The sequence below is a fragment of the Oncorhynchus mykiss genome, chromosome 19, assembly GCF_057628025.1.
Source record: "Oncorhynchus mykiss isolate SJ-2025 chromosome 19, ASM5762802v1, whole genome shotgun sequence".
NCBI lineage: Eukaryota > Metazoa > Chordata > Actinopteri > Salmoniformes > Salmonidae > Oncorhynchus > Oncorhynchus mykiss.
This window is the reverse complement of record NC_143040.1, coordinates 36,564,196-36,592,133: the sequence shown is the minus strand read 5'-3', so window position 1 is coordinate 36,592,133 and position 27,938 is coordinate 36,564,196. Positions and strand designations below refer to the sequence as shown.

The 27,938-nt window shown below is 44.1% G+C and overlaps 1 protein-coding gene across 1 annotated transcript; it reads right to left on the bottom strand.

Moving 5' to 3' along the window:
* Positions 1–124: 124 nt before the first annotated feature.
* On the bottom strand, positions 125–24,367 carry LOC110498696 (otoferlin). The gene is made up of 33 exons (XM_036953813.2): positions 24,181–24,367; positions 23,653–23,876; positions 22,296–22,404; positions 21,732–21,918; positions 21,406–21,526; positions 21,064–21,164; positions 20,767–20,857; positions 20,216–20,332; positions 19,869–20,021; positions 19,489–19,678; positions 19,009–19,133; positions 18,662–18,796; positions 17,311–17,472; positions 16,748–16,867; positions 16,369–16,530; positions 15,969–16,131; positions 15,773–15,843; positions 15,637–15,663; positions 15,387–15,515; positions 15,192–15,267; positions 14,045–14,163; positions 13,691–13,828; positions 13,274–13,411; positions 8,925–9,052; positions 8,529–8,699; positions 8,035–8,195; positions 7,657–7,799; positions 6,834–6,922; positions 4,592–4,690; positions 4,242–4,483; positions 3,777–3,955; positions 3,357–3,457; positions 125–1,089 (listed from the first exon to the last, which is right to left on the bottom strand). Exons 1-33 carry the CDS (start codon positions 24,299–24,301, stop codon positions 909–911), a joined length of 4,473 nt encoding a protein of 1,490 aa, XP_036809708.2. The 5' UTR covers positions 24,302–24,367; the 3' UTR covers positions 125–908.
* Positions 24,368–27,938: the final 3,571 nt, after the last annotated feature.

The following is a 27,938-nucleotide window of genomic DNA, read 5'->3' as shown; positions in this document are numbered from 1 at the left end:
ATGTAAATAACATAAAATATCTAAATCAACCTTTAGAACTGAGAGATTGTAAACCTATCAATAAATAGGTCCTTTCTTTTGATGGTGTGGTGGGTTAGGCCTACAGACAATACACATATCAGTAAATAGACTACATATTTAATAGATTTAATCAACTTCTTAATTCAATACAATATTGTCAATTCAAATAATTATGTTTGCAATAAAATAAAGCTAAGATCATTGGAAGTGAATTGGACATAGATATGCTCATGGCAGCTAGTGTAATATTCTGTGGCCAGTAAATTAAAACTATGTGTTACAACTAAACTACAGTATCATGTCAACTCTATAACTTTTGGAAGTAGGCCTAAATACACATCAACACACACAAATTGGCTGCAGAGCATAGGACTAGTGAAGGAAGTCAAGCATTTTTCCAGTAGCCATAAGGGACTGCACAGCGCTGTGTTTGCCTATCAAGGCACACCAAATAATGCCCTCCACTGAAATCATAGTAGGTTATACATACATAGGTCTATGTGTAGCAGATTTGGGTTAAAATACTATATAAAATCTATCAAATACTACCTAGAGCAACAGATGGGTGGGATTTATAGTTTGACTATTTTATTGGTCCTTGAAGACAAGCAAAGCATTTAGAAATTATTTTAAATAGTATTTGAACCCGGGTCTGGTGTGTAGGGCTGAAACCTAACTGCCTATTGATATCGTAGACCTTTACAGACAAGAACACCCTCTCAGACATCAAGTGGAGTCTCAATGAGCTGCATTGTACAATGTTTGCTTATCAAGGTACACCAAAAAAAATGTACTCCACTGAAGACAAAGTAGGCACTGCATTTAAAACATGGTAGGCTATACATACGTCTGGCTATGATTTTGGGCAAAGGACACAACCCTCTCTCTCAGACACCCATTAGTTTCTTGGCCATGTATCCAGGCATGCTGTAGATGAAGAGGCCCAGGACGAGCACCAGCAGCAGGGCCACCACTAACTTGATCGTGAGCCAGAAGTACTGGTTGCAGATGAGGTTTTTGATGGCTTTGAAAGGCATGAGGAACCATAGGAAGGCTGTGTCTGGACGGCTGGAGGAGAGAAAATACGGTTGCTTGGTTACCGCTTGACTGCAGTAAAGTTCATGACAGTAGAATAGTTTGTGGTACAGTGGGTTATAACACATTGTAAGACCTGACATAAGCATGTATGACACCTTAATGTCTTATAATAATCTAATGAAGATCCTGAATAAATATAAGACATTTTTAGTTGAAATGTTGATACATAATATTGATGCATAATTTCTTACTAAGGTATATTTGAAAACACTTGAGATTGTATTGGATTCTGATGTATTGGATTCTGATGTATGGAGTGACAAAGAAAACAGGATCAGTTATTGTCCTTGCCAGTTTCTTCACAAACAACAGAGCATACATAATGTACTACTTGCTGCACGCTGTTGAACAAAGACATTCAAATACACATTCATGTAAACAGCCGAAGCGCAGTCATTCCATGCCAAACGAAGGCTAATACAACGTGACTTCAAGCGAGAACAAAATCAGATTTGCAAACCGAACAGTTGATTTTGTACATTGAAGTGTTCCGCTACACCACAATATTAAAAAATGTTTCTACTTTATGTCGTTGAACTGGTCCTTGAAAGGGACGTGTGTATATATAATACATCATCAATCTGATTTCTTATATTATATTTCTACTTGGACGTGGTTTTGTTACTTTCATTTCCGATACATGGTGTGTGTGTGTGTGTGTGCGATTGTCTTGTCACATGGCAAAAACATGTGACTCCACGAGAAGAGGAGACGCTTGTTAGGGAAAACAAGTCCTCGAATTTAGCACTGAGTTGAGAAGTTGTTGAGTCGTCTTTTCTTAAAGGTATAGTTCACCTTGTTTGCAGTGGCAAGTTAAACAAAACCAAAGTGGGTATTGCAGTCCCACCTTGTCAACTTCTTTCAAGGTAAGGTAACAAATATCTAAATACATGTTAAATCGCTGAACTATCCCGTTTAATAATTTCCACTCCTCAGACACCCATTAGTTTCTTGGCCATGTATCCAGGCATGCTGTAGATGAAGAGGCCCAGGACGAGCACCAGCAGCAGGGCCACCACTAACTTGACCGTGAGCCAGAAGTACTGGTTACAGGTGAGGTTTTTGATGGCTTTGAAAGGCATGAGGAAACATAGGAAGGCTGTGTCTGGACGGCTGGGGGGGGGGGGGGGGTGGGGGGGGAATAGGGCTGGTTGGTTAGACCACACTAATGCCTTAAGGCCATCACACAGACAAACAGAGGATTAGCAAATATGACTATAAAATATAGTGCCGGTTTCCTGTGAACATAAAAAAAATCCATACAAATTATGGAAAGAATAAAGGGTGTTTTAGTAATTTACCTTGCAAAGTATGATGATCCTTGGTCAAATCCGGTACTTGGTCGAAGCAATTTCATAAAAGACCCTTTCTTTTAGTCCGCAATTTGTAAGTATTTTTATCAAATGCACTGTTACGTTCCGGTGCGTTCCGACGAGGGTGCGTTCCGACCGCATGGCAGATCGTTGTTTTAGGGCAACCTCACGATGCAAAAAAAATCACGCAACTGCACCTTCCCCACTCCAATGCCCCTTCCCCACTCCAATGCCCCTTCCCCACTCCAACTGCACCTTCCCCACTCCAATGCCCCTTCCCCACTCCAACTGCACCTTCCCCACTCCAATGCACCTTCCCCACTCCAACTGCCCCTTCCCCACTCCAACTGCCCCCTCCCCACTCCAACTGCCCCTTCCCCACTCCAACTGCCCCTTCCCCACTCCAATGGCCCTTCCCCACTCCAACTGCACCTTCCCCACTCCAATGCACCTTCCCCACTCCAACTGCCCCTTCCCCACTCCAACTGCCCCTTCAACCCTCTAACTGCCCCTCCCCACTCCAATGCACCTTCCCCACTCCAACTGCCCCTTCCCCACTCCAACTGCCCCTTCCCCACTCCAACTGCCCCTTCCCCACTCCAATGCCCCTTCCCCACTCCAACTGCCCCTTCCCCACTCCAACTGCCCCTTCCCCACTCCAATGCACCTTCACCACTCCATTGCACCTTCATCACTCAAATGCCCCTTCCCCACTTCAATGCCCCTTCCCCACTCCAACTGCCCCTTCCCCACTCCAACTGCCCCTTCCCCACTCCAATGCACCTTCCCCACTCCAACTGCCCCTTCCCCACTCCAATGCCCCTTCCCCGTTGAAATAGATTGAGTTGGCTCCACCGTATTTGTTATCTCAGTGTGTAAGCAACCTAAAGAGCGGTAGTGGTAACGGGGGAACGGTGCTCTTACTTGGGTTTCTCCAGGGGCTCAGGTTCATTGCGTCCTTCCCCCACTGGGTTCTTCTCAGCCTCCTCTGCAGTCATCAGCTGCAGCTCAGCTTCCACTTTCCCCTGCAAAGACACAAGCAACATCACTACCGAAACACTGGGGTTCATACAGTATGCAAAGGTTCGTTACAGTATGTAAAGTAAGTCTTTGTCTCTTGACTGATCTGTTCAATATTTAACTCCGCTTCTTCAGGGTGTAACCCAATTGCCACGTCTTGTTGAATCAAAGACACCATTTTGACACGTGCATACTTGAATGTGTCTAATCAAGTCCACATTATATAAGAAAAGGGGAAAGGGGAACAACCTAGTCAGTTGTTCAACTGAATGCTTTCAACCAAAATGTGTCTTCCGCATTTAACCCAACCCATCTGAGTCATACCGTGAGTTCAAACTCGTCATTCTCATCTCTGGCCAGGAAGGGCCACCAGCCCTTGATCCTCATCTGTTTGAAGATGGACACCATGGGAATATCCTTTTCATTCAGCACCATGTTGATGGAACACTGCTTGGCTGTCTTCGCTCCACGAGGGAAACGGTTCAGGTCTAGCTCAATGGCGCCTGGGAAAGGGCATAAATATCATACATATTTACTTGATATGCATGAAGGGCTCTCAGCTGTTGTTGTTGATTGTGTCGATTTTTTGTGTTATGACTGCCACGACAGTCTTTTCCATGTCCCAGAATTTTGAAGACACATTTTAAAAAGTAAAATATCACATCAAGGGAAATTCCATTCCCCGTAGCCCTAGTCTGAAACGTTATAGTCACAGAAAGACCAACATCTACAGCCTTAGAAGATCTTTATGGTGAAGGTTTAAATCGAAGGGAAATCAAATCACTCCACCTAAAAAATCATCTGCAGAGAAGTGATCAGCATCCCAGACTTGTAAGTTGAGACGAGCAGGGATCTTATACTCAGTCTCGTCCCAGGCGAACATGGACTCCTTCTTAGAGATGACGATCTTCTCCTCGGCCTGCAAGTAGTCAAAGGGGTAGATGAAGCGCCAGTTGAAGAGACCCTCCCCTGTCAGGGAGTGGTAGTGGACGTCTGTGTCCTGCTTGTCCTCCTGCTGACCTTTCAGCCAGCTGTTGAATGAAATGAAGAAGAAGACACGGTTCAAATATCAAGTACAAGATACACACTGAAGTTTTAAAATAAAAAAAACATATATTTCCAAAGGAAACATTCTTAACCCTCGCACGAAGATATCACTGGACTTTTCTCCAGTGAAGATGTCATCATCCTCCAGAATGACCTCGTCTGTGTTCCAAATGATCACCCTCAGTTCAAACCTGCCGACGACCAGACAAAACAAATGATTAGAAGGAATATGTCTGTAATGTGATATACAGTGCCTTGAGAAAGTATTCGGCCCCCTTGAACTTTGCGACCTTTTGCCACATTTCAGGCTTCAAACATAAAGATATAAAACTGTATTTTTTTGTGAAGAATCAACAACAAGTGGGACACAATCATGAAGTGGAACGACATTTATTGGATATTTCAAACTTTTTTAACAAATCAAAAACTGAAAAATTGGGCGTGCAAAATTATTCAGCCCCCTTAACTTAATACTTTGTAGCGCCACCTTTTGCTGCGATTACAGCTGTAAGTCGCTTGGGGTATGTCTCTATCAGTTTTGCATATCGAGAGACTGACAATTTTTCCCATTCCTCCTTGCAAAACAGCTCGAGCTCAGTGAGGTTGGATGGAGAGCATTTGTGAACAGCAGTTTTCAGTTCTTTCCACAGATTCTCGATTGGATTCAGGTCTGGACTTTGACTTGGCCAGTCTAACACCAGGATATGTTTATTTTTGAACCATTCCATTGTAGATTTTGCTTTATGTTTTGGATCATTGTCTTGTTGGAAGACACATCTCCGTCCCAGTCTCAGGTCTTTTGCAGACTCCATCAGGTTTTCTTCCAGAATGGTCCTTTATTTGGCTCCATCCATCTTCCCATCAATTTTAACCATCTGTCCCTGCTGAAGAAAAGCAGGCCCAAACCATGATGCTGCCACCACCATGTTTGACAGTGGGGATGGTGTGTTCAGCTGTGTTGCTTTTACGCCAAACATAACGTTTTGCATTGTTGCCAAAAAGTTCAATTTTGGTTTCATCTGACCAGAGCACCTTCTTCCACATGTTTGGTGTGTCTCCCAGGTGGCTTGTGGCAAACTTTAAACAACACTTTTTATGGATATCTTTAAGAAATGGCTTTCTTCTTGCCACTCTTCCATAAAGGCCAGATTTGTGCAATATACGACTGATTGTTGTCCTATGGACAGAGTCTCCCACCTCAGCTGTAGATCTCTGCAGTTCATCCAGAGTGATCATGGGCCTCTTGGCTGCATCTCTGATCAGTCTTCTCCTTGTATGAGCTGAAAGTTTAGAGGGACGGCCAGGTCTTGTGTCACGTTCTAACCTCTATTTCCTTTGTGTTGTATTTATTTAGTATGGTCAGGGCGTGAGTTGGGTGGGCAGTCTATGTTTGTTTTTCTATGTTGTGGGGCAGTTCTATGTTTTCGGCCTAGTATGGTTCTCAATCAGAGGCAGGTGTCATTAGTTGTCTCTGATTGAGAATCATACTTAGGTAGCCTGGGTTTCACTGTGTGTTTGTGGGTGATTGTTCCTGTCTTTGTGTTTGCACCAGATAGGGCTGTTTTGAGTTCTCACGTTTTCTTGTTTTCGTTAGTTTGTTCATGTATAGTGTCTTCATTAAAATACAATGAACAACCACCACGCTGCGTTTTGGTCCGCCTCTACTTCACAACAAGAGAACCGTTACATCTTGGTAGATTTGCAGTGGTCTGATACTCCTTCCATTTCAATATTATCGCTTGCACAGTGCTCCTTGGGATGTTTAAAGCTTGGGAAATATTTTTGTATCCAAATCCGGCTTTACACTTCTTCACAACAGTATCTCGGACCTGCCTGGTGTGTTCCTTGTTCTTCATGATGCTCTCTGCGCTTTTAACGGACCTCTGAGACTATCACAGTGCAGGTGCATTTATACGGAGACTTGATTACACACAGGTGGATTGTATTTATCATCATTAGTCATTTAGGTCAACATTGGATCATTCAGAGATCCTCACTGAACTTCTGGAGAGAGTTTGCTGCACTGAAAGTAAAGGGGCTGAATAATTTTGCACGCCCAATTTTTCAGTTTTTGATTTGTTAAAAAAGTTTGAAATAGCCAATAAATGTCGTTCCACTTCATGACTGTGTCCCACTTGTTGTTGATTCTTCACAAAAAAATACAGTTTTATATCTTTATGTTTGAAGCCTGAAATGTGGCAAAAGGTCGCAAAGTTCAAAGGGGCCGAATACTTTTGCAAGGCACTGTATCTGATCATATAACATGGGGAATTTATTTTGCAAATAGTCTCACTAAATGTGTTTAAAAGCACATTACATTGTACTAAAACATACTTCTTTGGTTTCCTGGGTGAAATATCAATGGCAGGTCCAGGTGCAGGCATATCCTTGGGGAACATGTCCACCCACATCTCAATCCTCCCCTACACATAGAGAAACACAAAGACAAACTTGGGATGTGATACAATTGAACCACTGTCATGGCACACAACCCTGCAAACCAGCCCCCCCCCCCCCCCCCCCCGAAACTGTGCTACGCCAAACACTAAAATCAATCCTAAATATTAAGGCCTACAGAACCTTCACATGAAAAAGATGTGAACTTTTGTTAATTTTATATATACAGTACATATATATTTTTTTGCTTTGAAACTAGCATACAGACTAGTTTATAAAATAACATTAGTTGCATCAATTCGGATCCCCTTTTTTTTATTTTTAGGTTTTACCACCCCCCTCCCCTGGTTGGAGAATGTAAAAATTCACTGCACATACATATAGCCTCCACCTATTTGTACTAGACTCCAAGTGCATCGTCAAATTAACCAATCATTCTAATCTTAATTCCACCTCTCAGATGTCCACAGACCAACCCATCTTTCCCAGTGTATGACCATTTTACTATTTCCTTTTGCAATACATCCTTCTACTTTACTCTGATGTCTCACAAGGGTCTTGAACCTCTCTATTTGTCCCATTTATTCTGAGATTGCCTTAAAAATAAATACTTTACCTAAGAGTATAATCATATTTCCCCATCAGATTGTGAACTTTACTCTACTTTAGTTTAGCTTTTACAACCTTCGCCAGTTGGATTGTTTGAAAGACACTGAAGCAGGCACTCAGTTAGCAAGCACAACCTTAACACTTGTCCTACCTGTTCGATCCCAGGCTTGTCAGGATTGAGGAGTGGCCTGGTCTCCACATGTTCTGGAATCAGTTTACAGCCCACCCTGGGGATGTCCTCCCAGTGCTTCAGCACTGTCAGGGCCAGGTGCTCATCCGTCTGCTTCTTCAGACCTAAAGAACATCATCAGACCAACTCAGACAGAGTTACAGCACAGACTAGTCTAGTACTACCTGGCCTACACACAAGGAGTACTTGGGAAAGCTCATAACATGATCAGTTGTACATGAGGAGTTATTTCAGGCAGAGTAAAATACCAGGCTGGGGGTATTTCAGGGTACAGTAACCAACATAGAAGGTTAAAGAAACATTTCAGGTACTGTTATTCTGTTGTGCTCTATACAGTACCATTTTCATCTTCGATCTCAGTTGGGCCCATGAAGACCCGGTTGGCCACCTTGACCCGTCCTCCAGGGCCGTAGTGGGGCCCGTCCAGCTTACCCTCCTTACACAGCTTGGCCAGGATTTGGGTCGGCTTCAGGGGGTCCCGCCACACGTTGTAGCCATGGCTACAGGAATGAATGACAATGACGGCTGACACACAAATCCCTCACAGTTCTTATAAGATAACACATGGTATTCATTGATCCTTTATTTATCCAGGTGAGTCCCATTGAGGAATTAATCTATTTATCAAGGGATCCCTAGGTATAATCAACAATATTATCTAAATACGGGAAAGTGTGATCCTATTCAGTTGACGTTGCTCGTTGCTGCAGACTGAAGTTGTAAGTATTAAGAATATTGCTAAAGGAATTGACATAGTATCCTGTGCTGTTGGGATATGTTGACCACATGTACTGTGAATGGCGTCAGGCTACGGAGAGCTAGGCCGCACTTACATGGCATATTTAGATGGGATGCCACATATTGCTCTGTGTTTGCTGTAGTAACGGTTCTCCAGATCCAGTTTAGTCTCCCCAATCAGGTCGTCAGTGCCCACTAAATCCCAGTCATAGACGGACACTGTTAGTGTGGAGTCGATGGGAAATGTGGCCTCGATGTCAAAGGATCTGATGGGTTCAAAATAAATGGCCATAACTTTGGTTATAATTTTCCACAGTTTATACATTTTCAAAGCCTATTCAATGCACAAGCTATAACTATATAATTGCCAATCATCAATAGTAAATTACTTGGCTATCTCGCATGCTATTAAGGATGAAGAATGAAGGCCGAATTAAAGATACATAGTGGAAATGGACGAAATGTTGTTTTTTTAGAGCTTCTCCACTCACTTGCCAAAGATAGGGTTGAGTTGTTTGGAGATGTAGTTATCTTTGTCTTTGATATCGGACTTGCCCAGTTTGATAGCGATGTATGGATCTGCTTTTCCATTGATATCCGCTGGGTGCAGGTCAGTAGCCTGCAGGAAAAGTATCAAGTAGAGAGATTTTTATTTTGTTTTATTTGACATGACATGTTTATGATCAACAGGGTAGTTTATTTACAGTGCCTATAGAAAGTCTACATCCCTCTTGATACTTTTCACATTTTTTGTTGCCTCATAAAGTGGGATTGAAATAGATTTCATTGTCATTTTTTTTGTCATTGATCTACCCAAAATACTCTAATGCCAAAGTGAAAGGAAGATTGTACACATGTTTTACAAATGAATACAAATGTAATAAATCAAATATAATCATTGCATAAGTACCCTTTGTTTAGCCAAGCCTAAATGAGTTCAGAAGTCAAATTTGGCTTAGCAAATCACAAGTTATATGTTATACTCACTCTGTGTGAAATAATAGAGGTTGACATGATTTTTGAATGACTACCTTTTCCTCCGTCTCCAATACATTCAACATCTGTAAAGGTCTCTTTGACAAGTGTTGAATTTCAATCACAGATTAAACTACAAAGACCAGGCAGCTTTTGGAAAGCCTCATAAAGAATGGCAGTGATTGGTAGATGGCTAACAATAACAAATCAGACATTGAATATCTCTTTAAGCATGGTCAAGATAATAATTATGTTGTGGATGATGTATTAAACCACCCAGACACATCGAAGATGCAGTCGTCCTTCTAAACTGAGCTGCAGGACAGGAAGGAAACTGCTTAGGGATGTCACCATTGTTGATTTTAAAACAGCTACAGTGTTCAATGGCTGTGATCAAATCAAATCAGATGTTATTGGTCACATGCGCCGAATTACAACAGGTGTAGTCTTTACAGTTCAATGCTTACTTACAAGGCCATTCCCAGCATTAAAAAGTAAGACATTTAAAAAAAAAGGAAATAATTAAACAATAAAAACAACAACAAGGCTATAAACATGATGTACTAGGATCAAGTGAACGGGCAGGGGTACGAGGTAGTTGAGGTAATTGAGGTAGTACAGTATGTACATGTGGTTAGGGGTAAAAATGACTAGGCAACCAGGATAGATAATAAACACAGCAGCAGCATATGAAAGTGTGCGTGTGTGGCGTCAATATGCACGTGTGTGTGTGTTTTGTGTGTGTGCGCGCGACTATAGTGTGCATGCGTGTGCGTTTGTGTGTGTGTTGGAGTGTGAGTGTGTGGGTAAAGTCTAGTGAGTGTACAGAGAGCCAGTGCAAAATAATTCCGATAAAGAAATAAATAATACATGTGTCAATGTAAATAGTCCGGGAAGCCATTTGATAAACTGTTCAGCAGTCTTATGGCTTGGGGGTGGAAGCTGTTAAGGTGGTTAAGGTTTGGTCCCAGACGCTCCGGTACTGCTTGCCGTGCGGTAGCAGAGAGAACCATCTAAGACTTGGGTGGCTGGAGTCTGACAATTTTTAGGGCCTTCCTCTTACACCGCCTGGTATAGAGGTCCTGGATGGCAGGGAGTTTGACCCCAATGATCTATTGGGCCGTACTCACTACCCTCTGTAGCGCCTTGCGGTCGGATGCCAAGCAGTTGCCATTACCAAGCGGTGATGCAGCCAGTCAAGATGCTCTCAATGGTGCTACTGTATAACTTTTTAAGGATCTGAGGACCCATGCCAAATATTTTCAGCCTCCTGAGGGGGAAGAGGTATTGTCGTGTCCTATTCACAACTGTGTTGGTGTGTTTGGACCATGATAGGTCCTTGGTGATGTGGACACCTGCTCCACTACAGCCCCGTCGGTGTGAATGGGGGCGTGTTCGGCCCTCCGTTTGCTGTATTCCACGATAAACATCTTTGTCTGGCACACGTTGCCAGGTCTCTGACCTCCTCTCTATAGGTTCTCTCATCGCTGTCGGTGATCAGGCCTACCACAGTCGTGTCGTCGGAAAACTTAATGATGGTGTTGGAGTCGTGCGCAGCCACGCAGTCGTGGGTGAACAAAGGGTACAGGAGGGGACTGAGCACGCAGGAGGGGCCCCCGTGTTAAGGGTCACCGCCTCCACCACCTGGAGGCGGCCCGTCGGGAAGCCCAGGGTCCAGTTGCAGAGGGATGTGTTTAGTCCCGGTGTCCTTAGCTAGTGATGTGCTTGGAGGGCACACTGGTGTTGAATGCTGTATTGAACAGCATTCTCACGGAGGTGTTCCTTTTGTGCAGGTGGTAAAGGGCAGTGTGGAGTGTAATAGAGATTGCGTCATCTGTGGATCTGTTGCTCTGAGAACACGTCCTGGTAATCTGTCTGGCCCTGCGGCCTTGTGAATGTTAACCTGTTTAAAGGTCTTACTCACATTGGCTACGGAGAGCGTGATCATACAGTCATTCTGGTACAACTGGTACTCTCACGTATGGTTCAGTGTTGCTTGCCTCGAAGCAAGCATAGAAGGCATTTAGCTCGTCTGGTAGGCTCGCGTCACTGGGCAGCTCTCAGCTGGGTTTCCCTTTATCATCTGTGATAGTTTGTAAGCCCTGCCACATCTGACGAGCATCAGAGCCGGTGTAGTAGGATTCGATCTTAGTCCTATACTGACGCTTTGCCTGTTTGATGGTTCGTCGGAGGACCTAGCACGATTTCTTATAAGCATCGGCATTAGTGTCCTGCTCCTTGAAAGGGGCAGCTCTAGGCTTTAGCTCAGTGAGGATGCCTGTAATCCAAAGCTTCTGGTTGGGATATGTATGTATGTGGGAACAACGTCGTTGATGCACTTATTAATCAAGCCTGCGACTGATGTGGTAAACTCCTCAATGCCATTGGAGGAATCCCGGGAACATATTCCAGTCTGGGCTTGCGAAACAGTCCTGTAGCTTAGCGTCCGCTTCATCAGACCACTTCTGTATTGATTACTTCATGTTAGAGTTTTTGCTTGTAAGCAGGAATCAGGAGGATAGAGTTATGGTCCGTTTGCCAAATGGACGGGGGAGAGTTTTGTATGTGTCTCTGTATGTGGAGTAAAGTTGATCTAGAGTTTATTTCCCTCCAATTGCACAGGTGACATACTGGTAGAAATTAGGTCAGTCAAACGGATTTTGCTTTTCCTGCATTAAAATCGCCGGCCACTAGGAGCGCCGCCCCGGGATGAGCATTTTCTTGTTTGCTTATGGCCCTATACACCTCGTTGAGTGTGGTGTTAGTGCCAGTATCGGTTTGTACTTGTAAATATACAGCTACAAAAAAAAAAACTGATGAAAACTCTCTTGGTAAATAGTATGGTCTACAGCTTATCATAAGGTGTTTTAACTCAGGCGAGCAGAACCTTGAGACTTCCTGGGAAAAAACGGAGGATGGATCAACAACATTGTAGTGACTCCACAATAATGACATAAATGACAGAGTGAATAGAAAAATACAAATATACAGAATAAAAAAGATTACAAAAACATGCACATGTATGCAACAAGACACTAAAGTAATGCTGCAAAAACATTTTTGGGGGTCTAAATGCAAAGCCTTATGTTTGGGGCAAATCCAACACAATGTGTCACTGAGTAACTGTCTCCTTATTTTCAAGCATGGTGGTATCTGCATCATGGTATGGGTATGCTTGACATCGGCAAAGCCTGGGGAGTTTTTCAGGATGAAAAGAAACAGGATGGAGCTACTGTAAGCACATGCAAAATCATAGAGGAAAATCTGCTTCAGTCTGCTTTGCACCAGACACTGGAAGAGGAATTCACCTTTCAGCAGGATAATAACCTACAACACAAAGCCAAATCTACACTGTAGTTGCTTAGCAAGAAGAGAGTGAATGTTCCTGAGAGGCCGAGTTAGAGTTTTGATTTAAATCTGCTTGAAAATCTATGGCAAGAAAATTGCTTTCTAGCCATGATCCCCAACACAGAGCTTGAAGAATTTTGAGAAGAATAATGGGTGCTGACAATACGGGTGTGCAAAGCTCTCATGAGACTTACCCAAGATGACTCACAGCTGTGATCGCTGCCAAAGTTATTTGAAACATGCATTGACTAACATGTAGTGGGTGAATACCTATCAAGGTATATTAGTGTTTTTAGTTTCATCAATCTTACATTTGTTTTTTTATTTTTCTTCCACTTTTTTTTGTGTAGATTGAGAAGAAAATGACAATTAAATCAATTTTAATCCCAAGGGAGTTGTAGACTTTATATAGGCACTGTACTCTCACCTGAGTGTAGTGTTGTGTAACTACCCTGATGACATAGAGTCTGACATATAAGTACCATTGTAGGTACACAATAGAGAGTAGTGTACATACCCTGATGATATAGACCCGGACTAGGACGTTGATTGGGTCATTAGTTGGAATGTTCTGGAACATGCCCATGTTGGAGTCAAAGCCCATCTCCCGCTGCATCTCATCTGACACCGGCACTTTGTACATGCACAGAGAACCCTGAAATATACACAAACATGCACAATTGTGGTGATATTTAACACAGTAACGGACTCAATCCAGTTCCATTCTAGCCTGGTCCCAGATAGGTTTATGCTGTATAGACATCATTGCTGAACAAGAACTATAGGAGTTGGCTATACAGTATATGAGATATTATACAGTCTATGTACAGCAAAAGAAGATCTGGGACTGGGCTAGTTCCAGCTCTCTTACATCGCCAACAAAAAAATAAGTTACAAAGGAAGGGAACGCCCTCTGTGTGAAAGGTTTTTTTACTTTGAATTTGCCAATAATCCTTTCTTCATCCGCCATGTTCTGGTCGTCGTCGTCTCCGGCCTTCCCTCTGAACAGGTTGAAGGTGTGAAGCCAGTCTTCAAAGTTATCAAATTCATTCTCCAGCTCCTTGGGGTACACCTAATGAGGAAATACAAAAAGTACTCTATACATTAAAAACATAATAAAAAAAAATAAAAAACATATTTAAACATATAAACAACAAATAAAGAGTATACTGTATTTGACCCAGACTTGTTTAAGCTTAGAGACAGGTCCCAGTGGGTAAAACTGGGATAAAGTGTTTGAAATTACAATTCTGGTTGTTATAACATAATACACTGAGTAACCACATACCTGTAGCTCATCAATGTTGTGCTTTTTCTTCTCTGGTATGTCTCCAGGCCCAGCCCTCTTCTTCTCCTTTTTTCCCTTGCCTCTCTTTCCTTTGACAAGAGAGTCATCAGGTTTGATCTCTGAGAATAGGTTAGGAGTGAGGGGTGAGGGGGAGTGAGGGTGGAGGGATGGAGAGTTGGTGCACACTCAAGACATGAATTCAACATGCAAGTTGGCGAAACCAATGTATTTTGGCCACTGTATACACAATATGAACAGTATATACAGTGAATGCCAGTGCAACAGTCAGAATAGCTAAGACAACATTTACCCAATAGGAATAGGTCATTAGCTTAGCTTAAGAGTATAAACTGTATCACTAAACTTCTTTCTCAAGGCCATCAGACTGTTAAACAGCCATCTCCAGCACATCAGAGGCTGCTGCCTATAGACATAGATTAGGAATCACTGGCCACTTTAAGGAAATGAAACACTAGCCACTTTAATGTCTCCGTATCTGACACACAATCTCTGCATCATAGTGCATTTGAGATTCCAAAACATTTGTTCAAGTTAGTTTTCTATAAATATTTGATGTATCATGTTATGTAAAAGCTATACATAACACTATATAAGCACTAAATGTGGTTTTATTAGTCATATTATTCTTAGTCAACTTTCATGGCAGGCCTATGGTAATATATAGCAGGAGAGCAGGAGGAGGTCATTATATGAGTTATGAAGTGATGGAAATCATGGATTCATGTCTGTGTAAATGTATGCAGTGATCAACTACAACAGAGATGTCAGGGGTCATATGAAGGGTTAGTAGTACGGGTTGTCATGATTTGAAGAGGACAGCATGTATTAGGCAGATGAGAGTGGGCATAGAACACAACCTGGCAACATGATCATTCCCTTTTACCGCAACAATTATATTCTACTTTAAAGTCTCATTCAATATACAGAGATTCATGATTATGCTGGACCATCTACAAGACATAGTATCTACTTGTCAATATCTACCAAATTAACAAACATCAACAACCTAAATTGATGATACATAATACGATGTATATTTGTATGAAATGTGTACAGAAATGGTTTAGATCTAATAGATTTGCTGCTCTTGTGTTTTCCACATTAGTTTCGGATTGTTTTTTGTTACCTCCGCCCTCAGCAGCAATATCCTGGTCCTCTTTCTCCTCAGCATCCGCCATAGCTGCCTCCTGAGCCTTGAGAATCTACAGAGTAGGACACACAAACCAATAATATCCAATACATATTGACAGGATCACTTTTTAAATTCATTCATGAATGTTAAAATGGAGCCAAATGGAGCCATTTTCCCGGATGGCCTCACCTCCATCAGAGTTTCGATCGAGGCAAAGTACTTGGACCACCAATCCAACATGCTTTCATCAAACTCCTCCTCCTCCACCTCATCTCCTCCCTTCTTCCTTTTCTTCTTCTTCCCTCCTTTCTCATCCTCCTAAAAGGATCCATGCAAGGTTAGATTACAGGTTGCAATAGGCCTTTCAAACGACTGTACTACCATTGCTCCAAACATTGAGAAACAGAGACATTCCCAGATCAACGTCATAAACACCTACCTCGATTTTAACCACAGCATCAGACCCCTGGGGGAAAAAAAACACACAACATATATCAATCATATTACAACTCAGTTAGGATGTTTTATTTACGTTTATTACTAAAGCTAACATTCATTTAATGGTGAGATCTTACAGAGTCCAGCTTGACCATGGTCTCCATCTTCTTGATGGTGGGCTCTGGCTCATAGTTGACAATGATCTCCTCTGTGAGAGGACAAAGACTGCATTAGTATGTACAAATGAAAGTGTAAGGGCACAGCGAGGTATGGGTTTATTTGTGCGTGTGTGTGTGCATGTGCGTGTGTGTGCGTGCATGTATGTGTGTGTACCTTGAGTGTTCAAGTTGTTGGCGTGCTTGTCTGCTGCCCGGTAAATGAACTTGCGTAGGGTGGTGACAGCATGGTTCCCCACCAGGGTGTAACGACCGAAAGCTCTGCAGTCCACCACCCTGATGTTCAGGGGAGGGTGGAGCAGCTCGTTCTCAGGCAGATCCTGGAGAGCACAAGTTCACAGTAAATAAATGGGCTAAATTTAGCACCTATACGGTGTCATTTCCTGTTTGTAAAATGGTTGTCCGGTTAATAACCAGATTACAACCAATTGTTACAATAAGGTAGAGATTTCGTTTTCATCACGCCCGTCACGGTGTCATGGGAAAGTCGTTATATCTGGGTTGTTATAAGGTGAGATAACCAGGTGAACGATGGAATGACTTTAAAGAGAACTTACCACCTCAAACATCTTAACCAGAGTGCCGAAGTTGGGATTTTTCTTGTAGTTCTGGATGAGGGAAGACTGGACTCCTTTACCGGCACATTCTATGTCCACACGAGGCCTGTCCACCGCGACTAGGTTGACCCTCTTCAGGTCCCTCAGGCCCCAGAACAGCACCTACATTTCAGTAACACTTTATTTAAAGGGTGCCTACATAAGGACTTCATAACACATTTATAACCCACACATACTACATTCATAAGCAGTACATAAAGATTTCACACGTTACATCAACATTTACAGTGCAATATAGCAGTGCAATAATAGCCACATTTACAGTGCAATAATAGCCACACTTCCTGTATTTCAAGGCCAAGAGGAGTTGAATTCCCACCTCGATCCTGTACTTGCTGAGGACTGGTCTGATGCCCAGAGGGACAGGTAGGATGGGACCACGGTCCATGTCTGTGGGACCGTCGATGGGCGGCAGGTCAGCTTTACCATGAGGACCAATCTGAAGCATGAACAGATATAATATAATAATATTAATATAATACATGCCATTTAGAAGTGCCTTTTATCCAAAACAACTTACAGACATGCGTGCATACATTTTAAGTCTGGGTGGCCCCGGGAATTGAACCCACAATCCTGGCAATTGCAAGTGCCATACTCTACCAACTGAGCCATACAGGAGACTGCAGACATCAACATTACTGGTTAATTTGGGTCTAATCAAAGCATTTATAATTACATGTCTGGCAGACATTTCGTTTTGTTTGACTGTTATTAAAGGCCCAGGGGATTTTAAAGGCCCAATGCACAAGATTGTCCTGTGTTTTATATATATTTCCACACTATGAAGGCAACTTGAAAGTCAACGTTCAACTTCTACCAACCAATTTCCCTCTACTCTTAGACAAATGGTGTGGAAAGTTGATCTATTGCCAGGCTCACCTGCAGCAGTTCGAAGGCCGCCAGCATTTCTCCAGCGGCGCAGTTCCCCCTATAGATCTGGTAGTACTCTAGTTGGGGAGGGAAACGTGGAGGTCCGTAGTGTTCATCCGCCATCTTGGTTATAGGCTTGGCGAAGGTCCTGCCCATGAACTCTGCTTTGCCCTGGAGTCACATCATAACAGGGAGACATGGGATACAATCCAAATATAACCCTGACCCTTCTGTGGTAAATCAAGGTCCACACTACATCCACAAATATTAAGGTTTCAATATTTGAAAGAATGGTCTCTTTGGTATACTGTACAATCTAGAATCCAAGGAAATTAGCCGGTGTTTACATTACAAGCATTTTAAGAGTAAAATGTGACATTTAAAAAACAATACCATAAAGGGTTTTCATGGCACGTCATTCATCAATATGTTAAGTACGGCATCAGCTTTACCTAACACAGAAGCATGGCTTGACAATGCACATGCTTCAAAGCTCAAGAAAACACAACAGAACAACTAGCCTGGTTCCAGATCTGTTTGTAATGCTTCGACAACTCGACCATAGGAGTTATCTATACGCACAAACAGATCTGGGACCAGGCTAGAAAACAATGGAAAGACACCCAAACATAAGCAACAAGCTTTCATTGAAGGAATGCAAGAGGGGTAAGGCTGATGTCCAGTGAATTTGTCATTTCAGCTAAATCTTATACCTCTTGCATGCCTTGGGCCAAGGCTCTCCAACCCTGTTCCTGGAGAGCTACCGTCCTGTAGGTTTTTGCTCCAACCTTAATCTAGCACACCTGATTGTAATAATTAGCTGGTTGATGAACTGAATCCATGTGGCTGAATCAGGCTGGTTACAACTGGGACTGGAGTAAAACAAACTTCAGGAGGGTAGCTCTCCAGGAACAGGGTTGGAGAGTCCTGCCTTGGAGCATAACGCTACTTCAAGCTGTCAATCAGAATTGAGTTCACACTCTACTTATCCCGAGTAAAGGTCATCCAAAACAATGGTGTTTATGTTCAGGAATGAATTATATGATCATCAGTTGAGTCAACATATACATTCTTTCAAAAATAATTCATAGCAATTCTGTCCAATCTGATACATATATAATGGGCCACGTTCTTTTACAATGACGCTAACAAAGTACATGCTACAGTATCTCTTTCAAGCACAGAGCCTAATTATTTTTTGTATGACATTTATGTTACTTGGACGACTTGAGCAGCAAGGAAAGAGTGGTCTGGAAATCTAAACGACTGTATGCGTTGTCAGATGATCAATTGAAATTCAGATAGAATCTGTTATGATAGATCTGTTCTGACATGAGTTCTAACCAGGCATCATGCTTACCACCGTGTCCTGGTCATAGATTTCTATGACGATGATAGGCGGGTCGTCCCTCAGTTCTCCGACTTCTCCGAACAGTTCTACGTTGTCATACACCATCAGCTGGTCCCAGGTGGGGCACAGTGTCTCATTCAGCACCTGGGCAGAGAGTGACATTCATTCATTGATTCATTAAATTCACTCACCATCTTGTTACTCTCATTCACCATTCTGCACCGTGTAATTCTTATACAGACTCTTTAATTACTGGACCAAACTTCACCACGGTTCAAAGACGATAGTTATATTTGTGGATTCATTGTATTTTGTAATGAGCGAACAAACAAACAATCAAATCTAGGTTGTCCTACCTCTGTGACCTGGCTGTGTGTGGAGAAGAAGACCCTGGCGAAGGGGTCTGAGAGGCCGCTGCTGTCTGCTGCAAACAGGCTGCGAGCCTGGTACATATGGACCCTCAGCTGGAAGATCTGCTTCACTGTGGAGGGGGAAGATTCACAAGCATTTATCAATGAGATACTCTAGTTTCCCTTATTCATAGTGACACAATATGTGCACAAAATTGGAATTTTAAGAACATGCATTTAGATTCAGAGTCAGTTCCCTGACGGTCTGAGGGCAGCCTGGTGGTCCCTAAGACCTAAGACTACAGGGGTAAGACCAAGGGATTTGTCTACGCAAATCATTCTATTTCTATGGAGATGTGTACACATGCACGGGACGTTATCCTCTCCTTTACTCATGTAGACCACAGATAATGTTAGCACTTTATCCATAGATCCCTTATGCGCGGTGATATACTCGGCTCATCGGACACCATCGGTCTCCCTTACTCGTGTATGTGAGGCTGATGGGGGGAGCAGACTGCGAGCCAGGTCCTTTCAGCATCTTGTTCTCCTCGAAGCCGTTGGGCAGCCCAGACAGGAAGTCCTTCCGCTGACGGTTCAGACCCAGCCACAGGTAGATCTCTGTCTTAGCCTGCACTGTCCAGCCAGCTGCCCCAAAGCCCTTCTTACCAGGTAGCTGGGGTAATAAGGCAAATACGCAAATGGAAAATCAGAGGGACACACCAGTAGTGATTCAGATCTAGCGGGAAAAGGGGACGGCTGTAAATAATACAATCTTTTGGAGTTCAAGCCAAATAAATAAGCACACATTGGAAGAGGAAGCATGCATAGGTTTGGTTATGGATGTAGAGTAACTATGCACAGACCTTGAAGAAGATGGTTTTGACTTTGCCACAGTCCTTCCCGGTCTCCTCGTCCACCCCGGAGTACAGGATGTCTTTGGAGGGGACACGGGCGTAGGCAATACGCTTGTTGTTACTCATCATCCAGATGTAGATGTCCGGGATGCTGTGCTGCGGCTGCCATTACACATAGAGGAATCAAACAACCAATCAATCAAATAAATATTGATTGGAAAGCGTGTAGCTCAAACATATATACGTATACGATAGAAGAAAAGAAAGATGAACAAAGACTTCTAGAATGGTATCAATAGTTTTAGACGCATTAACAAATGATGTACGTACGGTATATGCACCCCTTGCTGACTTACCTCATCAGCGAGGAACCTGAGCTTCTGGAGGAAGTTCTGAACCAGCTTGATCTTATCTCTCACTGTGTTCTTCTTCACCTGCGTCCTGATGGTCTTAGCCTGCTGACCTATGCTCTCCTACATGCACACACAATGAGACGATCATCATTTTTAGCACACAAACTCAATATGAATCAATATGATAGAATAGGAGGTACAATGGTAATGGTGGCCCCATGTGGCTCAGTTGGTAGAGTGTGGCACTTGCAACGCCAGGGTTGTGGGTTTGATTCCCACGGGGGACCAGTAAGAACAAATATGAAAACATACGTACGTACTCGCTACTGTAAGTCACTCCGGATAAGAGCGTCGGTAAAATGTAGTAGGAGGGCCATACAAACAAGTCTTACAATGCATTATAACCACATAATAATGTATTACACCTGTAGGCTTTGAGTAAAGTGTTACCCGCAAAGATAATATACAGTATATAATTCTATATGTAATTCGGTGGTGTTACCAACATAATAAATACAAATATCACAATAATCTTTGGCTCATGTGTGCCGTACCAGCTCCCTCATGCAGGACTTGAGTCTCTCCTTGTCCAGCTTGGTCCTCCCAGTCTGATTCTGGTCTTTGTTAGCCAGAGTCAGAAATTGACTGAAGAAATAATTAAATGTTAGCCAAAACCGCATCCCAAATGGCACCCTATTCCCTAAATAGTGCACCAATTGTGACCAGAGACTTATGGACTCTGGTCAAAAGTAGTGCACTACATAGGGAATAGGGTGCCATAATTGTGTAAGTAAGTAGAGAGCAAATATGGCTTGGCTAGGCTCAGTAGTGTGGAAAGGGTAAGTAGACACCTGCATCCGTTGCCGAGATCCTCCAGGACCCCTCTCAGTCTGCGTTCCGGATAGGCCTTCTCTGTCTTAATGACCTCCTGAACATCGTTCAGACCCTCCTCCTGTTGACACAGTGTTATAGACATGTTAGAACATTAGGATGCTTTAATAATGTTGTTGAAAGTGAAAATAACAGGGCTGGGAATTGCCAGGGACCTCACGATACAATATTATCACGAGGTTTAGGTGCCGATACGATATGTAACTGTATCGATCCCCCCCCCCCATCACTAGAAAATATAATGCTGTAATTATGTTGTTTTTACACATTTTGATGGGTATTAAGGTAGTTGAATGACTCACCAGTTTATCTGCGATGTTGTCCATGATGTTGGCATTGTACAGTCTTCTTCTCTGGTCCTGCCACCAGCTCTTGATATAAATACACGGCTTCCTCTCAAAGTACGGCAGGTGGAAATAGTTTCTGAAAGTTTGAGATGCATAAAGAGAGACACTGAAACCTGACCTAGTGAGATCTACGATCTGGTTGTAGTGAACAACAATCCCAGTGGGAAAACTGGCTGAAATGATTGAAATAAGAACTAGTCCACAAGCAGAACTAACATCATTTCAACCAGCTTTCCCCGCTGTCCTGTAATACTCTGCTTATGTGTGTGTTGGGATCTGACCTATCGGTGATGACCGGTTTCATGGGCGGGGTGGAGGACACGGAGACCAGGTCATTATCATCCCCCTCCTCTTCATCACTGGAGCCTTGGATCAGCTCTGACTCCTCTTCATCTCCGTCTCCCCCACTCCTTTTCCCGCTACCCGACTTGGGTTTGGTCACGCCGTCAATTTCGCTCCCATAGTTCCCTAGTTAAAAGACGCAAGTTAAAAATATGATTATGCACATGACAACAAACAGATCATCAAGGATTGGTTACCCAGACCCAGATTAAGCCTAGTCCTTGATTTAACAAAATTATTAATGGAGAATCTTCATTGAGGGACTGTTTCCCAGACACCTATTAAGCCTAGTCCTAGACTAAAAAACACAGGACTAGGCTTAATCTGTATCCAAAAAACCTGCCCTACATGTGCTACCTGCTGCCTTAGTATTATGGTGTAACTTGAAGTCAGTTTTATTGATATAATAGGGCTGAATTCTAACCTGAGTTCTATGTGGCTTAACTTTGCATAGACCATGCACTGATGTCAAGGGGAGATGAGTGAGTATTGAAGCTACCAACCTATCGTAACCTCGAAGCTGATTGGTTTGTCCCCGATCTTCCTGTCAATCATGGTGGCCTCCAGGAACACCCCGAAGAGGAAGAACTCCTCTACTTTCCCTGTGGCGCTCTAGATGAAGAGACACAAAGATTAACTTGTACATACATTATAACAGGAATAATTCTCCCACCTTCCCAGTGGAATTCTGGATGGATAGGGAGTAGAGACATAAATATTCATTTGGAAAACATTATCAGGAAGAACACCTCCCCTTTCACAGTGGTGTTTTGGATGGATGGAGAGACAAAGATTTAAAGGATACTTTGGGATTTTGGCAATGATGCCCTTCATCTACTTCCCCAGATGAACTCATGGATACCATTTTTTATGAGTTAGCGGAAGTTTCACAAGCCAATACTTACTAGCGTTAGCGCAATGACTGTTAGTCTATGGGTATCTAGTAGCATGCTAGCATTTTCATTCTGTCATTGTGGTAACGCTAGTTAGCATTGGCTCGCGACATTGCCTATCTTTCTTCATACTGGACACAGAGCGATAAAAATTGTATCTACGAGTACATCTGACTCGGTGCAAGTAGATTGCCAAAATCCCTAGGCATCCCTTTAATATGGACACCCTCATATGTGATAATTAAGCAATAAGGCATGAGGGGGTGTAGTAAATGGCCAATTTACCATGTTCCTGATCACAACAAACCCCAGAGGTGCCTTATTGCTATTATAAACTGGTTACCAACGTAATTAGAGCAGTAAAAATACATTTTTGTCATACCCGTGGTTTACTGTCTGATATACCACGGCTTTCAGCCAATCAGCATTAACGGGAGATGTATGCCTTGATAATGCTGTGATGTGTACTATATGGTGTCTGATATATGAAAATATAGTGTATAAAAGAGTATGGTGAGTATTTTAATGATGAGTATGAAAACACGGAACATGCAGAGCTCTAGTTCAGGACTCTGGCAAAGACCAGAGACGCTTACATAGACTCTCTCTCGCTCGACCGGCTCTATTGTGTGACTTACATTGTCTGAACACATTAACTTAACTCTATTAATGGAAACAGTCAGTTAATAATGTAGCATCAGCGATCGGCTAAATAAAGATGATCAATAATTTAGTCTGATTGCACTGTGATGACCTGTTTGTTGTGAGCTGTGAGTCCCAATAGGAGGGTTTATCTGCTTGAGCAGTCACCCATGAGAGGGAGGGAGAGAGAGAGACACACACACAGAGAGACCCAAAGAGAGAGAGACAGAGAGAGAGAGAAAGAGGTAGAGACAGTGTGTGTGTGTATATGTGTGTACGAGCAAGCGTGTGAATATTTACATACATGCATGTGTGTGAGACCCACCTCTGAGATGTTAGGCACCCCCTCCACCTGCACCTCGGTGGAGCTCATGATATCCGGGGAGGAGGTGTCCAGGATCTCCACACCCAGGCTGACCAGCAGGCGGGCTCTGAAGGACACCCCCTCCCCCAGACCCTCGTTCAGGTCCTGGTGCTCGTCCATGATGGTGTAGCTACGAGTGGAGCCATACATGTTCACCCAAGCCGGACCCAGGGTGGGAAGGAAGCCTGGCAGAGTATGGGTGTAAAGAGCATGGCAATTTGGCAAGTGCGTTTGGAGATTGGAGCGGTAACACAGCCAACTCCGGACCACACACTGGCAAACCGCAAAACGCCTCTCTTGTCGGTTACAATTTGTCAGACTATTTCATGAGGTAACACTTCCACAATTTGCTCCAGCTGGGACTTGGCACCTATTTCACTTTCCTTTACTCCATACAAACACCAAAATATAACAAATGAAAGACACAAGAAAGAAACACAACGCACAGTATCTTCTGAATTTAAGGGAAACATTTCTACACTGAAGAACCTTTGTCTCCATCATTGGCGATCTTTCTCAGGTCAATGAAGTGTGTTCCGAGGGCCACGTCGTTCACTTTGTCCGAGTCTCGGATCTGGACCTTCATGCGTTTGCAGAGCGGTGGAAACATCTCAGTGAAGACGATCTGCTCGTTCCAGATTGGCTCGTAGCTGCTCTTCTGGATAGACGTTTTCCCCTGGGATCACAAAAGAGTCCACTTAAACAATACAATAATACAAGTTGTGCCCATTGCATATAACATAGCATAGCATATGATGAGAGAAAGTTTGTGAACCATTTAGGATTTTCTGTATTTCTGCATAAATTTGACCTAAAATGGGATTAGATCTTCATCTAAGTCCTAATAATAGATCAAGTGAACATGATTAAACAAATAACAAAAACAATTGTACTTTTTCCATTTATTTATTGTGCAAGTTGGTCCAACATTCGATTTCTTTGTCGGAAAAAGTATGTGAACCTCTAGATCAGGTATTCCCAAACTGGGGTATGGGGGTACGGGGGTACGGGCAGTGCTGTCGGGGGCACGCCAAATAAAAAGGTGATTCACGTTTAAAAAATCTATATATTGTTACGGTGCGTGAATGAGGACCCAAAAGCGAATCAACTTAAACAGAGCTTCTTTAATTACCAAACATAGGTAGGCTCAGATGGACCGGCAGATTCCGACAGGACAGGACAAGGTTACAGCAAACATGACGACAGTCTGGTTCAGGCATGAATGACACAAACAAACAAGAATCCGACAAGGACAGGAGCAGAAACAGAGAGAGATATAGGGACCTAATCAGAGGGAAAAAGGGAACAGGTGGGGAACGGGGTGAATGGGTAGTTAGAGGAGACAAGGGACAGCTGGGGGAAAGCGGGGGAGAAAAGGTAACCTAACACGACCAGCAGAGGGAGACAGGGTGAAGGGAAAGGACAGAGACAAGACAACATGACAGTACCCCCCCACTCACCGAGCGCCTCCTGGCGCACTCGAGGAGGAAACCTGGCGGCAACGGAGGAAATCATCAATCAGCGCACGGTCCAGCACGTCCCGAGAGGGAACCCAACTCCTCTCCTCAGGACCGTACCCCTCCCAGTCAACTAGGTACTGATGACCACGGCCCCGAGGACGCATGTCCAAGATCTTACGGACCCTGTAGATAGGTGCGCCCTCGACAAGGATGGGGGGGGGGGGGGGAAGACGAGCGGGGGCGCGAAGAACGGGCTTAACACAGGAGACATGGAAGACCGGGTGGACGCGACGAAGATATCGCGGAAGAAGAAGTCGCACTGCGACAGGATTAATGACCTGAGAGATACGGAATGGACCAATGAACCGCGGGGTCAACTTGCGAGAAGCCGTCTTAAGGGGAAGGTTCTGAGTGGAGAGCCAAACTCTCTGACCGCGACAATATCTAGGGCTCTTAGTTCTACGCTTATTAGCAGCTCTCACAGTCTGCGCCCTATAACGGCAAAGTGCAGACCTGACCCTCTTCCAGGTGCGCTCGCAACGTTGGACAAAAGCCTGAGCGGAGGGGACGCTGGACTCGGCGAACTGAGATGAGAACAACGGAGGCTGGTACCCGAGGCTACTCTGAAAAGGAGATAGCCCGGTCGCAGACGAAGGAAGCGAGTTGTGGGCGTATTCTGCCCAGGGGAGCTGTTCTGACCAAGACGCAGGGTTGCGAAAAGAAAGACTGCGTAAGATGCGACCAATAGTCTGATTGGCCCGTTCTGCTTGACCGTTAGACTGGGGGTGAAAGCCGGAAGAGAGACTGACGGAAGCCCCAATCAAACGGCAAAACTCCCTCCAAAATTGAGACGTGAATTGCGGACCTCTGTCCGAAACGACGTCTGACGGAAGGCCATGAATTCTGAAAACATTCTCGATGATGATTTGTGCCGTCTCTTTAGCAGAAGGAAGCTTAGCAAGGGGAATGAAATGAGCCGCCTTAGAGAACCTATCGACAACCGTAAGAATAACAGTCTTCCCCGCTGACGAAGGCAGTCCGGTGACAAAATCTAAGGCGATGTGAGACCACGGTCGAGACGTGCTGAACATGAATCTGGAGTGACGGTGAAAAAATCAGGATATCGTCAAGGTAAACGAAAACAAAGATGTTCAGCATGTCTCTCAGGACATCATTGACTAATGCCTGAAAGACAGCTGGAGCGTTAGCGAGGCCGAAAGGAAGAACCCGGTATTCAAAGTGCCCTAACGGAGTGTTAAACGCCGTCTTCCACTCGTCCCCCTCCCTGATGCGCACGAGATGGTAAGCGTTACGAAGGTCCAACTTAGTGAAAAACCTGGCTCCCTGCAGGATCTCGAAGGCTGAAGACATAAGAGGAAGCGGATAACGATTCTTCACTGTTATGTCATTCAGCCCTCGATAATCTATGCAGGGGCGCAGAGACCCGTCCTTCTTCTTGACAAAAAAAAACCCCGCTCCGGCGGGAGAGGAGGAGGGGACTATGGTACCGGCGTCAAGAGCTACAGACAAATAATCTTCGAGAGCCTTACGTTCGGGAGCCGACAGAGAGTATAGTCTACCCCGGGGGGGGGTGGTTCCCGGAAGGAGATCAATACTACAATCATACGACCGGTGTGGAGGAAGAGAGGTGGCCCTGGACCGACTGAACACCGTGCGCAGATCGTGATATTCCTCCGGCACCCCTGTCAAATCACCAGGCTCCTCCTGTGAAGAAGAGACAGAGGAAACAGGAGGGATAGCAGACATTAAACATTTCACATGACAAGAGACGTTCCAGGAGAGGATAGAATTACTAGACCAATTAATGGAAGGATTATGACAAACTAGCCAGGGATGGCCCAAAACAACAGGTGTAAAAGGTGAACGAAAAATTAAAAAAGAAATGGTTTCACTATGATTACCAGAAACAGTGAGGGTTAAAGGTAGCGTCTCACGCTGAATCCTGGGGAGAGGACTACCATCCAGGGCGAACAAGGCCGTGGGCTCCTTTAACTGTCTGAGAGGAATGTCATGTTCCCGAGCCCAGGTCTCGTCCATAAAACAGCCCTCCGCCCCAGAGTCTATTAAGGCACTGCAGGAAGCTGACGAACCGGTCCAGCGTAGATGGACCGACAAGGTAGTGCAGGATCTTGAAGGAGAGACAGGAGTAGTAGCGCTCACCAGTAGCCCTCCGCTTACTGACGAGCTCTGGCCTTTTACTGGACATGAAGTGACAAAATGACCAGCGGAACCGCAATAGAGACAGAGGCGGTTGGTGATTCTCCGTTCCCTCTCCTCAGTCGAGATGCGGATACCTCCCAGCTGCATGGACTCAGCACCCGAGCCGGCAGAGGAAGATGGTAGTGATGCGGAGAGGGAGGCGACGGAGAGCGCGAGCTCCTTTCCACGAGCTCGGTGACGAAGATCAACCCGTCGCTCAATGCGAATAGCGAGTTCAATCAAGGAATCCACGCTGGAAGGAACCTCCCGGGAGAGAATCTCATCCTTTACCTCTGCGCGGAAACCCTCCAGAAGACGAGCGAGCAAGGCCGGCTCGTTCCAGCCACTGGAGACAGCAAGAGTGCGAAACTCAATAGAGTAGTCTGTTATGGATCGATTGCCTTGACATAGGGAAGACAGGGCCCTGGAAGCCTCCTCCCCAAAAACAGATCGATCAAAAACCCGTATCATCTCCTCCTTAAAGTCTTGATACTGGTTAGTACACTCAGCCCTTGCCTCCCAGATTGCCGTGCCCCACTCACGAGCCCGTCCAATAAGGAGAGATAT

Excerpts from the sequence above, each read along its gene's own strand:
- LOC110498696 (XM_036953813.2), bottom strand. The coding sequence starts at position 24,301 with ATGTTTCCACCGCTCTGCAAACGCATGAAGGTCCAGATCCGAGACTCG. Across the intron at positions 16,132-16,368 it reads TGGTTAAGATGTTTGAGGTG|GATCTGCCTGAGAACGAGCT; the intron begins GTAAGTTCTCTT and ends TGTGCTCTCCAG. Across the intron at positions 13,829-14,044 it reads ACAACATTGATGAGCTACAG|GTGTACCCCAAGGAGCTGGA; the intron begins GTATGTGGTTAC and ends TTTCCTCATTAG.